Source organism: Plecotus auritus (genome assembly GCF_963455305.1).
Source record: "Plecotus auritus genome assembly, chromosome: 6".
Lineage (NCBI taxonomy): Eukaryota > Metazoa > Chordata > Mammalia > Chiroptera > Vespertilionidae > Plecotus > Plecotus auritus.
In genome coordinates, this window is record NC_137773.1 from 61,650,340 (window position 1) to 61,664,454 (window position 14,115).

General features: G+C 43.0%; 1 protein-coding gene across 2 annotated transcripts in view; it reads right to left on the reverse strand.

The window, feature by feature from the left end:
- RNF175 (ring finger protein 175) overlaps positions 1 to 14,115 on the reverse strand; it is a 32,935-nt gene that overhangs the window by 10,867 nt on the left and 7,953 nt on the right. For both annotated transcript variants that reach the window (XM_080673207.1, XM_080673208.1), the window contains 2 exons: positions 5,579 to 5,733; positions 1,050 to 1,157 (listed from right to left, as the gene is read on the reverse strand). In XM_080673207.1, coding sequence (XP_080529333.1) covers positions 1,050 to 1,157; positions 5,579 to 5,733 — 263 coding nt within the window. The remainder of the gene's footprint in view (positions 1 to 1,049; positions 1,158 to 5,578; positions 5,734 to 14,115) is intronic.

Here is a 14,115-nt window from a genome sequence, read left to right on the forward strand (position 1 = left end):
TGCAATCGGGTTGCCCTGTTGCCATAGAAAGAGCCCTTTCCACCAGGGCTGGTGCTCTCTCCTGTCGCCTCCTCATTTTATGAGTTAAGGGTTGCTGATCTCTGCCTTTCAATTTCTATTATGGCCACAGAGTAACTTTGATGTGAGAGACATCTGGCAAATTGTTGTGTGAACTGGTGTCCGTAGCTATGTGGTGTGACTGAATTCCCCTTTCCTGAACACAGGCTGATTACACAGCCTCAGCTCCGCCGGCGAGGACCTTCTCCACAGCACCTCTCAGCCACCCTCTCCCTATGGGAACTTGGTCTGGGTCATAGATATAGTGATCCGATTTCCTTTATTTCCCCCAAGATTTTCTTGCTCTGTTATCTCATTACTTCCCTTTCCATGTCTAAGCACTCAGTTCCTCCTTTTCCAACTGTCCCCAGCAAAAGGGATTTCATGGGTGCTAGAAACAAAACTCCAGAGCTGTACTGTCCAATGAAAATATAGATTGGAACCCTGGCCAGTGCTGCTAAGTGGGTAGAGCATCGGCCCTCTGACTGAAGGATCTTGGGTTCAATTCCCAGTAATGGGGATGTAACAGGGTTGCAGGTTCCATCCCCAGCCCAGGCAACCAATCAATGTGTCTCTTTTACTTCAATGTTTCTCTCCTTCCATCCCTCCCTCCCTCCCTCCCTCCTTCCCTCCCTCCGTCTCTCCTTCCCTCCCTCCCTCCCTCTTCCCATCTCTATCCCTTCCACTTTCTTTAAAATCAAATGGAAAAAATATCCTCACTCTTTGGGTGAGGATTTAAAATCAATCAATAAAAAGAATGTGAAAAATATTCATTTGTCATAAAAGTTGTTGCATGCATTGGTATTTTCTCAATAATTTACATGGATCATTAAGCTGTATAACTTCCTTTGGAATGTTCTTTTCTAGGTGGAGTAAAGAGGGGTATTTTTAAAAAAAGGCAAATAAACAAAATATAGATACAGAGAATTTGACCAGATGAATGTTCCAAGCAAGTGTTTGGAGATATTAATGTCTTCATTGGATATACTTACTTGAAAAATAAATGAAGTCCACTCAATGAAAATATGATAGCCAAATAACCCACAACACCAAATGTGTAGCTGAGTTTATAGATGAGAAGAAACCATTTGTAGACCAATCTGTAGAGTGAAAAATGGGGAGAAACACAGAGCATGATATATGATAAAGTATTTTATCTTTTTTAAACATTGTCATAAGTCAGTTTTGAGTTTCTAAAATTCTATTTATTATGTAATACAAGAACGTAAGTATATTCTATCAGCTACCATGTACATGTGTTTCTGTGTATATGCATATATAAAGTCATTGTAATTTACCCATCTTCCTCATGTGAAAATGGCCTTCAGGGATGGTTACTCCACCTGGCACCCTGCCTCTTCCTTCCCCTCCTTTTCCCATTTGGCTCTAGGGTTGGTTAGCTTAGAGTGCTTTTGGCAGGAGTGCCTTGGAGAGACAAAGTTGGGAGGAGAAGTCAAGAGGAGACAGCACCTCCTCCAGGAGTTACGCTTCCTCCTGCTCCTCCTGCTGCCCCCAGCCCCAGAGCAAACGAACTCAGCCCTCAGCCCATCTCATCTTCATCAAAGAGCCCCTCCCCAGCCCTGGGGTGAACTTGCAAGAGTGCTTCAGCCTCGTTTTTTTCTGTTCTTTGGATGCTCTGACCATGACCTCTCTTAAGGCCTTTCCTTCTTCCCACAGGGCCTCGGTGGGCAAGTGAGAGGATGGGGATGGAGGATGGAGTGGAGATGATCTAGAAGGGAACCCTGTTCATTCCCCACATCCCTGGCAGTAAAACCCTTAGAAAAAGCTATGCAGTGGGCCACAAGGCTGCTTCATGCCTGGGAGGATGTGGGAGGAGGCTGGTGCCCAGTTCCATTCCTGGTGTGCCACAGTTCAAGTCCCCCCTACTCCAGCCCGGAGACAGGAAGAGGTGGTGGAAGGAGGAGCCGCTAGCTGGGAGGCTACCTTTGGTGCCCAGAGGCAATAGCAGGTGGCTGGACTGATGCTCTCAAGGGCGAACAATGGCGGGAGGCCCTGCTTGCCTCTCAGTCCTTTCTTTCCTCATCTTCCTGAAGCCCCTCTCCTGCCTTCTACACCAAACTTCATTTAGAGTCTCACTCCAGAAACCTGACCCCACCCTCTCACCTCCAACCCTGAAGCCCTGTCCTCAACTCTCCCACCTCCCCTGTCTTCCTCCCTGTTGGAGCCATTGCATCAAATGCTTTAGTTCTGTGATATTACTAATGTAGTGGTTTTTAAATATATATATATTTTTATTGATTTCAGAGAGGGAGAGAGAGATAGAAAGATTAATGATGAAAGAGAATCATTGAGCCCTAACTGGTTTGGCTCAGTGGATAGAGCGTCGGCCTGCAGACTCAAGGGTCCCAGGTTCGATTCCGGTCAAGGGCATGTACCTTGGTTGCGGGCACATCCCCAGTAGGGGGTGTGCAGGAGGCAGCTGATGGATGTTTCTAACTCTCTATCCCTCTTCCTTCCTCTCTGTTAAAAAAATCAATAAAATATATTTAAAAAAAAAAAAAGAGAATCATTGATCAGCTGCCTCCTGCATGCCCCACATGCCCCACACTGGGGATCTATCCTGCAACCCGGGTATATGCCCTGACTGGGAATCGAACCGTGAACTCCTGTTTTACAGGCTGATGCTCAACTACTGAGCCATGCCAGTTGGTTTTATGTAATGTTTTGATGTTATTTAAAAGGTACCCCACTTCACTGAGCTCCATTCAGAAGAGACTTTCTGAAACGTGTTTTAAGTGGGGGTTGTGGGCTAACCGGAGAAATGAATTGTCATTTACATAATTTCTATGGTGAAATGCTTTCTTCATTTCAAGCAACTCACATATAAGGGCAGTCGAGAGATGGGGGTGGGGGGTAGCACACCTCCTCCTCCAAGTATAATCCTGCCTGAGGGAGGCCTCAGCAATGAGGAGTGACAAGGCAGAGCGGGAAACCTGCAGGAAGTGACTCCAATCACTGTGAGGCTGTGTCATCACTAAAGGGGCCAGAGCGGCTTTAGGGCCAGAGTGTCTCCCGGGGCCATGGTGTGGGTGCTTTTGCTTTGCCAGTGCTGAACAGTTTGAATCTTGGCTTAGTGCAGCCAGATCAAGGTGGAAGTTTGTGTTGCTAAAAGGGGAGATGATGGGAAAAGTGGCCAACCTCGAGAAGAGCTCCCTCTTCACTCCAAAACACCAGCGTGCACCGGAGTGGGGATCCTTGGACTCCACACATCCTCTCTCTACCTGAAGGGCCCCTCTCAAGGTGGTGCCAGCACCAGAGGTGTTCCTAACAGCTTCTGTAAGTGCAGGGTTTCTCTGTGCAAAGCAGTTTGTTGATGTCATTAAGCCACAGCCTGCTGTTGGGAGCAGGGGCTTGGCATGTCAGCCATCTTTGGGTTGTTTCTGGGCTCTGCCACTTACTCCCTGGGGGACCCTGGCCACCCTACCCCACATTTCTTCCTACGACCGCTCATTTATAAAGGGAGGATGACAACACCAGCTGCTAAATCGCCCTGAAGGTTGTGTGAGATAACGTATTAATGTTCCAAAGACTTGGCACATTCAATGCTTACTGTGTCATATTATCATGAGGGATGTACAGTATTAGCTTTTCCAAATATCACCCCCTAAATTGTCCTCCTTTTGGGGGTACAGGTTCCCAGAGTCCAGAACTTCCTTGTTAGTTTGATTACAGATAAGCCAGGACAGAAACTGGGTAGGGCTTCAGAGCAGTGTCCACAGACTTGATGGGATCAGGCCAAGCTCTTTGTGGCCTATTTTTGAGCCTGAACATTGCTTGACCGACACCCCGACCGTAGTAGAAACGAAACCCACTTCTTATCTGCGACCCTGCCCCTCAGCCGGGGCTTGGTGTGCTCTGGGGGAGGAACAGCCAGTTTTTAAACTGCCTTGGCACCGAAGACCACTCCTCTGGGGTTTGCCTTCTGCACCATGCACATTTGCTATAATGTGATGATGAAGCAAAGATCCATAAAGATGCTTAGGGCCCACTACCTCTACTCAATGAGTTTCTTTATCCTTACTGCTTTTCTAAAAGGAAAGGGGCCCTAATTAGCCTCTTCCATTGTTTCTCTCCAAGCGGCGGCTGGGCCTGCATAACATGTGAGTGGCGTGGCTTGGCCTTCAGACTACTGCAGGGAGGAAGAAGCTGACATGGGTGCACTGTGGGCACGAGAAGCAGAGGGCGTGGGACCCCGGCCATCTGAGCTATTGGAGCCATGGGGGTAACAAGGCAGCACTTGGGTATTTCCTGTAGTGAAGGTCTCGGCACTGAATGAGCTGATGTGCACAGAAGGACTGCATTTCACCAGGGGAATGCATTATGCATTGGAAAAGAGAACTGCTTTCATTAAAATACAATATAGATTATATCCAGGGGATGAAAGAAAGTACATTTCAATTCATCCAAAACTTAGATCACATCACAATTCTTAAATAACTTACACATTTTGTAGGAAGGAAGGGTCCCAGCTGTCCATTTGCTGATGGGGGAACCAGGTCCTTACAAAGACTAAGACCTCAAACTGGCCAGTATAGAAGGTCTCCTAACACCACCCCAAGCACTTCCCAACGTGGGATTAAATTAAAGTGCTCATAAGCCTAAATTCGTTTATTTGAATTTCAATCTTTATCATGACATGTATTGATCTAATTTCTCTTACTGCATATTTTTTTCTTACTGCATACTAGAAGGAAAAGCTGATTTTATCTCTCTCACTATTTTAGAGGATTAAACACAAGCATCTGAATGGCTAAATAATCATAAAAATATTTTACAGGCGTTTATGACTTATTTTCCAACAAAGATCATTTGTCTTTATTACCATTAAATTGCATTGTCTTATTACCATTAAACACTTCACCCATTTTCTCTTTCTCCTATTCCAGTTATAGCTGGAATTGGGTTCAGATCTTATCTAAAGAACAAGGAGAGGGAGAGCAAGCTTGTGGGCACATTATAAGCACTTTGGAAAGATGTGAATAATGTGATGAAATTATATAAATGTCCAGAGGTTGACAATGGTCATTAAAATGATCAATGGAATTTTAAAGCTTCATTTGTTATGAGAGTAATAAATCATTTCTTATGATTTATCAGATACAAACCTCATGCAGAGTTGTTAAAAATATGGACTTCTAACTCTTGCTCTCTTATAAAATGTGCGTGACAACTTATAGTGGAATAAACAAAATGCCGAGTTAAAAATAAACACGCAGAGTGCTCTAGAAAACTTAACAGTTTCACTTCTCTTTCTCCAGGCCTTCACTACTTAATAGCTAAAGTAATAAATTTTACAGGCATGTCTGAATCACCATTAAATAATGAATGTGAACTGACAGTGTTATGGCTAATCTCCAAACAGTTTTGTTACTGAAGACAAAAAAAAGAAGCATAACATCCCCCCCGCCCGCCCCGCCCATCCAGGAAAATGGAAGTTAAATATACTTTTTAGTGTTTACAATAAAGGCGATGGTAGAGAAGAAACAAGTGGAATACCTACCGGGGTGTTCTCCCGGAGAGGGGCTTTCGTGTAGCTTTGAAGAGGATGTAACTGGTGATAACTGAGAACATTCCCCACATAGACAGAAACCGCCACCAGTAAAGTTTTATTGTGAAATACAAAGGGACAACCCACATCTGCAACAGGGTCACCAGCTGTTAGAGAAATGAACAGAAAGTCTCTTTCAATGACTCAGGGCCCAGAAGGGCATGCCCATCGTCAAACGATTCAGAATCCTGTCTGTAACACTCAACTGGTTAACCATTCAACTACAAACTCCTATGTACCATGCACATGGAGCAGACCGGCACAATTACCTGAAAATTCGAATGGGAAATAATTCAAAATATCCAGCTTCTGACACTTTCTTTCTTTGGGATATTTCAGATGAAAGCAACGTTAGGCTTGGACAGCTATGTGATTTTGGATAAAGGAGCTTCCTTTCAGTTGTAAAATGGGAGATAACAATGCCTGACCCGCCTGCCTGTGCTGACTGAGGTGGGGATCAAAGGAAATCCCTGAAGGGAAAGCCCCTGCAAACAGTACTGCACAGAGCTCAGGGGCTGTGGTTACTACAGGGGCACACGTGCAGATGCACCTGATCTCAAGGGAGGAGTGGTGTCCCCGCAGCTTCTGGGAGGCTTCTGCTTGCTGTCCCAGTGCACGCCGCAGGGTTAACCCTGCAGTCCCGACTGTGCTGTTACCTCAACCCTGACTATTAGATTTGCAACCCACCATTTGCTTCTTGTCTTTCCTCTTTGGTTTCTGCTGCCTTTTCCAGGCAGCCCTAAGACATGGATCAGACTATCTCCTGCCCCTCTGTGTATAACCCCTTCGTGGTCTATACCACTGACCTGAGTCCAAGTAGCCATCAGATGGTTTTGTAAGTTGGCCGGCCTCAAGCTCGCATGGCAGGAAGCAGGACTACACTGATGGGCTGGAGGTCAATGACTTGATATGGTTACCATAGTGACTGACATTCCTATTTGTTAGATCGTTTGGGCCTAATACTGAAGCATCCATCTTATATAAAAACTGCTGTTTGAAATTTTAACCCTGCTATTTTGGCTTCTGTAAATGCTTGCTTGCTTAAATAATAAGGAAAATAAGGCTACTCCCACTTCAGAGAGGCCATTAAACCTTCCCCAGACGAAGTTATCAGTGCTGGCACCAGGCCAAGCCTTTGGTTGAGGTCTCAAAGCCCCAGCACATAGGGGCTCTTTAAGAACTTGCAAAGGGGCCCGGAAAACCCCATATTTGGGAGACAAAGATGGTAAAAAGGTATAAATACAGGAAACTTCTTGTGTGACTTCGCCCAGAATTTGAGAGACATTTCCTCTGGGCCCACGTGTAATAATAATAATAATAATAATAATAATAATAAATGTAACTCCATCTCTCTAAGTGTTGCTTGGTTCTTCTCCGGTTTTCTGTAACAATATGAGCTATTCACCTCTCTTGTGAAAAGCGGATAGGTTTAAACAATAGCAATAATCTTTGGTATTTTATGTTTTATCGTCTGTAGACTAACCACCTATCATTTACTCAGCACCAGTATAAGAAGGGAATGGCAACAAGGTTTAATTTCCGGTGTGGACTTTAATTGGTGGTGGCACCTGGCAATGCTCTGTTGAGGAGGATTCTAAGCGTGGGTCCTGGTTTTGTGTTAAAGAGTATCATGATCGATTAATCATGCCTGCCAGGATGTAGAAAGAGTTGTTATAGCATGCATGTACATATGTCATCTGGGTATAAACAAAGGCTGATGTAATTTATTTGTTGTCTTTACTCTCTTCATCTTTGTAATTAAAGGAGGTGGCCTTACACAATGAAAACTTTCTAATAGAAATTGTCTCTTAATACATTTAAAGTCTTATATTTAGAAACTAAATATATATGTGAAATAACAAATAAACCCTTTTTAAGTTTGAAAAAGATAAAAGGAGGTGGCTTTAAAAAAAGAGTATATGGATGTATTTGTGGATCTTTTAATAAGATCTTGGTTATAATAGTCCAAAGGTCAATAACCAAATTTGATAGGATTTCAAGATGTAAGTGAAAAAGGCAAGGCCACAGCCATTCTCCTTTCCATGTCAAATAAGAAGACATTTCCCAGGCTTTCCATTCTCTTTTAATTGCTTCATCCCTAAAACAACCTGGATCCGTAATCTTAGCATTGCTCTAAGTCTTTCAGAGAACAGTACAGTTGTCATTATACATATGCATTTGAACAAAAATACACATGGAGCAAATCTGAGGTAACTATCTAAAGAGTTCAGAAAAAATATCCTATAACCTGCTTTTTGTTTTAGAATTCAGTACTTCCAAGGAAGGATACATATTCTTACTCTTGCCTGAATTAGTCAGATAATTGCTTTAATTTTCCATCCTATTTTGTGGGTATGGTCAAAGCTAATGAATGGGTTTGCACCTTTATTTATGAAATATATATCCTATCTAATAAAAGAGTAATATGCAAATTGACCGTACCTCCGCTACACCCACAAGCCATGCCCACCAGCCAATCAGGAGCAAGTATGCAAATTAACCCAACCAAGATGGCTGCAGCCACGGAGTGAGCAGGAGGCTTGGGTTTCCCTGGCAATGGAGGAAGCCAAGCTTCCTGCACACCCTGGCTGGCCTTGGACTCCACTCAAGGCTACAAAGTTTCAATTAGAGAAGATAAATAAATCCCAACAAAAATGGCTGCAGCCACAGAGCGAGCAGGAGGCTTGGCTCCTCTCAAGGCTACAAAGTTTCAATTATAGAAGATAAATAATAAATCCCAGATACCAGGGCCTCCGCTTGGGTCGCTGGGGGTGTGGCTGGCCTGCAAATCACCACAGGCCCCTCACCCAGGCCACCCCATGCCCTAAGGGAACCCCTACCCTGATCCGGGACACCCTTCAGGGCAAAGCAGCTGGCCCCCACCCATGCACCAGGCCTCTATCCTATCTAATAAAAGAGTAATATGCAAATTGGCCATCACTCCAACACACAAGATGGCTGCCCCTATGTGGCCAAAGATGGCTACCCCCATGTGGACATAAGATGGCCGCCACAAGATGGCCAGCAGGAGAGGGCAGTTGGGAGCAACCAGACCTGCAAGGGAGGGCAGTTGGGGGTGATCAAGCCTGCAGGGGAGGGCAGTTAGGGGTGACCAGGCTGGCAGAGGAGGTAAGTTGGGGGTGACTGGGGCCTGTAGGGAAGGGCAGTTGGGCGGTCCCAGGCCTGCAGGGAAGGGCAGTTGGGGGGACCAGGCCTGCAGGGGAGGGTAGATAGGGGTGACCAGACCTGCAGGGGAGGGCAGTTAGGGGTGACCAGGCTGGCAGGGGAGCAGTTAGACATCAATCAGGCTGTCAGGGGAGTGGTTAGGGGGTGATCAGGCTGGCAGGCAGAAGTGGTTAGGGGCAATCAGGAAGGCAGGCAGGCGAGCAGTTGGGAGCCAGCAGTCCCAGTTTGGAGAGGGCGCAGGCTGGGCTGAAGGACACCCCCCACTCCATGCACGAATTTCGTGCACAGGGCCTCTAGTATGTATATATACTCAAATAGGAAAAACAGGCTTCCTTAAGGAAGTAGAATAGTTTTTGTGAGGACCAGAAGCCATATATGAGGAAATCAAGACTCAAGATTCACTCCTTTTAACATTCAGCATTAGCAACTTTGAGTTTCTACTGTTGTTGTTTTTTAAATAACCCATTTAAAAAATATGTATATATCTTTACTGATTTCAGAGAGGAGGGAAAGGGAGAGATAGAAACATCAATGATGAGAGAGAACCATTGATTGGTTGCCTCCTGCATGGCCCACACAGGGGATTGAGCCTGAAACCCAGAAATGTGCCCTGACTGGGAATCGAACTGTGACCTCCTGGTTCATAGGTCAACATTCAATCACTAAGCCATGTCAGTCGGACTGACCCTCTACTGCTGAGAATAAGTGTGGAGCTCCTTAAAAATCTCATCAGTATTTGGGTCCCTCGTTTCCTTTTGCTTATTGTGGAGATAGTCATCTATGCTTTATTGTAGGTTTTGAATTTTTTAGTTCATTACTTCTGATATCAAAGAAGGAAATGGATATGAAATCCATCTTTCAAAATCTGATTACCTGTCACTTGCATTTTTCATCTCTCTAAGAATTTGATTCATCTTTTTACTTCCCCCATAAATATGCTGAGCTTTTTTTTTTAAATAAAAATTTGAATTGGTTCATTTTAATTCAGTGAAACTACCATCCTCCCATATTTTATACTTTAGGTTATAAGCCAAATTTTACAAGACTAATCAATTTCCTCAAATCGGTGGAGTTATAATTCATGATAGTTTGAAGTGACCATTGGACTGTATTTTTATAAAACTAGTTCTCTCCTTGTGGATTTATAAATACAACCCATTCCTGGAAAATCCCAAATTTCTCTTACTTGATGCCTGGATTTAATTAACAGAAAATAACAATGTTCAAATGTATAGATCTGCAACTTTTTAAAAAATAGGCCTTGGAGATCAGAAATAAAAGGAAAGCAAAAAATATATATCATTATAATGTATTCTGTATGCAAATATTCAATTTATTAACTATCCTTAAAGTCTAAACCCAGCACCAGATTTTCTCAACATGTAAGGACAAAGGTCAGAAATTTGTGTTATGAATTAAATGATTGTACAGAGAAGTCCTTTTGAAATGAGGGCCACATTTCATAGCAATTTAAAAAATTCTTTATCAATTTCCAGAGCAGTTAAAACCTCTCATTTTTAATAGTAACTGCCACATATGAAATGTAGGAATGTTGTGCCTCATAAATAAACACATGAAATATGTGAACTTGAGGTGCATGCATGCAACAGAGGAGCCTGGCAGCTGGGACACATTAATGATGCCAGAGGGGTCACCATCTGGGCATGTGCATATAAAACACATCTGCATGACTGGCCCTGCATCTGGATCACATCACCCACCTTCTCCCCACCCGCACATCATGGCAGGAGGATTGTCCTGACGGATCAGATGCTGCCCAGTGGTACCATGTTTTTTCTTTTACCATGCATTATGGATGAATCTGGAAAGAATTGCAAGTCAAGACAAAACAAATATCTTTTGTCTGGTTGTACAGGATGGTGAATGGGTCACACAATAAGGAAGGGAGGGAGGGTGGGAGGAAGGAAGGAAGGAAGGAAGGAAGGAAGGAAGGAAGGAAGGAAGGAAGGAAGGAAGGAAGGAAAGAGAGGGAGGGAGGGAGGGAGGGAGAGAGGGAGGGAGGAAGGAAGGAAGGAAGGAAAGAAGGGAAGCTATGTATGTATGTGATACTTATTTCCTTTGCACTGCAAATCCTAAACTACTATGTTTGCAGCCACGTGTACCCGTGTCTGTGTGTATTTGTATGGGTGGGATGGAGGGAGAGCAGGGGGATGCTAGAGGTAAGCAGAAAATCATCATGTACATAAATGACTCCAAGAATATTGTGCTATCAGAACAAAGGCAATGAAGGAAAGTGTGGGCATAAATTGAATAAGTAAAATAATGGAATCATGGCATATGAAGGATTCTTAGAAATCCACTAGGTCTAGATTTCTATCTTCAATTCAGACTGTTGATTTTGCTATTTAAACTGTTAAAGGAGCTTCTGCAATATTACGTAAGTATGTGTATATTTGTGCCTTGCCTCATTTTAAAAAGCTTTGAACAGGCCTAATGGTTTATTGATATAGTACTATATTCTAGTGTTTCACAGCTATTAATAGGCAGGGAGTTTGTTTTAAATAGAGCAATATTTCAATCTGTGGCTTAAGGATTTGCCAGTGTATTGAGGCAAGTTAACGGTGTGTCTAAAACCCCAATTCTATGTATGTAGTCAATAGGCTTTCTACTGGTTTGAAGGGAAGGAGAAGGGTTCTTTTTCGGCACCCTCCCCCACTATTTCCTGCAGATACGAAAAGTAGGAGACATAAAAGAAGGTGGAGAGGATGGTGTTGAATGAAATTTTATTTTTAATTGAAGGCTGTTAAAAGCATTTGGAAATAATTTAATTCTGAGGCTCTGCCTATATCTAAACCATATCAGCACTATCAGCTGGAAAGAGAAAAATTCAAATATCCAGATGCTTGGACTATGTTATGCTAAAAATATGAGTATTTGGAAACATCCAGGTATTTAGTTGTATCCCAAACCAAATAACAACATTCCATTTTCTATCTACTTTCTCTCGACACTTTTTGGCATCACTTAGGAGCAGTTAATATTATGTTTTAAAACTGCTTTCTAAGTAACCTGTTTCTTTTGCTTTATCATAGTAAGCTGCTCTGATATTCACAGCTTCTACAGGCCACAGAGCAGAATCTGAAGAGACAAATTAAATGATCTCTTCAGAAGATAAACCTATTTGTTAAAAGCTGTGTCTGAAAATGTTCTGAGCTTTTTAGATTAGTCCCTCATCTCTGACGTACATGATCCAAATTATGCATGAAATAATGTGAAAATAATACTTGATGTGTAATTAAAAATGCCCTCAGGGCATAAATAAATGTATAAATAATGATTAACGTACAAAACTGTTCACATATATTGTGTGCACTTCCTACTTTTTAAAAAGTTTCCTCCCCTTGCTTATCCATAAACTCCCACTCCCACCATCTGCCACAGTTTACATAATTTTCCCATCCCAGTATACATACATACATAGCAGGATCGGAATTGTTAACCTATACCCTCCTGGGAAACTGTTTTATCCACTAGAGTACAGTGCTCGTGTGCAGCTCCTAGGCAGCCGTGGGCAAACTACGGCCCGTGGGCCGGATCCGGCTGTTCTATCCGGTTCTCTTGCTCTCCCCTCCGCTCCTTTACTTAGAATTTATATTAGTTCACACAAACACTCCATCCATGCTTTTGTTCCGGCCCTCCGGTCCAGTTTAAGAACCCATTGTGGCCCTCGAGTCAAAAAGTTTGCCCACCCCTGTTAGTGCCTTAGTCTTACCAGACTCGTCTCACTTCCAAAGGCACTTGGAGCGGCACCTTGACCCCCAATGCCCTTCGGTGAGGTTGTTTCATACACTTACAATGAAGTTAGATTCTCTTGTCACCATCTGCATTTCTCCCTGGGATCCCCAATCTCCTAAATGATCTTTAAAATTTTGCCTACCTTAAGGTCTGCTTCTTGTGCTGTATACAGTAGTTCATTGGGATTTGACAAATGCCTAAGGTCTTGTATCCAAAATTACAGTATTATACAGATCCATTTACTGCCCTAAAATTCCTGTTTCCCTTGTTTGTCCTTCCTCTTTACCTCCATGAACTACTGGCAACCACTGTCCAAAAAAAACAAAACCAACCATCATTTTACTCTCTCTATGGTTTTGTATTTTTCAGAATATAATAATAAAAGGGTAATATGCTAATTAGACCGGACATCTTCCGGATGTCATTCCAGATGTCCTTCCTGACAAAGCCGGGGCAGGAAGGAAGCAGCCCAGGTCCCAGGTGCCTGCAGGCGGCTGGAGGAAGGAAGTCCAGATCCTGGGTGCCGGAGGGAAGCCGGTGCTGGCAGCCAGGGGAAGGAAGGCCTACTCTTGCACGAATTTTCGTGCATTGGGCCTCTAGTGATATATAATTGGATTCATATAGTATGTGGCCTTTATATTGGCTGGGTTCACCAAGGTTCCTCCATGTCATGTCTTTCCATGGCTTGATAGTGCATACCTTTTTTATTATATACTAATATTTTATTGTATGGAGATATCATAGTTTGCTTATTTATTCATACTTTAAAGGTAGATGCTTAGATCACTGATTTTAGACCCTAATTTTCTTTTCTAATGTATGCATTCAATGCTACCTTTCCCTCTAAGCACTGCTTTTGCTACCTTTCACAAACTTTGATATGTTGTATTTTCATTTGGTTTTAATAAATTTTTAATTTCTCTTGAGTCCTCTTCTTTGACTCGTGTTATTTAGTATTATATTATTTAAAGTCCAAGTATTTGGGGATTTTTCTAGCTTTGTGTTATTGATTTCTAGTTTAGTTTTTGTGGTCTGAGAGTATAAAGTTGACTCTTGAACAGCTTGGGGCAGGGGTTAGGGGCACCATTGCCCAGCACCTGCCACCCCATTGAAAGCTGCATATAACGTAAATTGGCCCTCTGAAATAAGTCCATTCCCACCACAGATCAAAGATTCTCTTTTCAGTCCACACTCGTTTGAATCCATGAATGTGAAACCTGGGGGTGTGGAGGACTGACTGAATATTGATTTTTAAGAATCTGCATATAAGTGGATCTGTGCAGTTCAAACTTGTTTGCTCAAGGGTCAACTGTTCTTTGTGTGATTTCTATTCTTTCAAGTTTGTTTTGGTGTGTTTTATGGCCTAGAATGTGGTCTATCTTGGTAAATGCGTCATGAGAGCTTGAGAAGAATGTGTGCTCTGTTGTTGCTGGATGACTCATTCTATGAGTTAAAGTAAGTTGATCAATGGTACTGTTCAGGTCAACTATATCCTTACAATTTTCCTCCTGCTTGATCTATTGGCTACTGAAAGAGGGTGTTGCAAT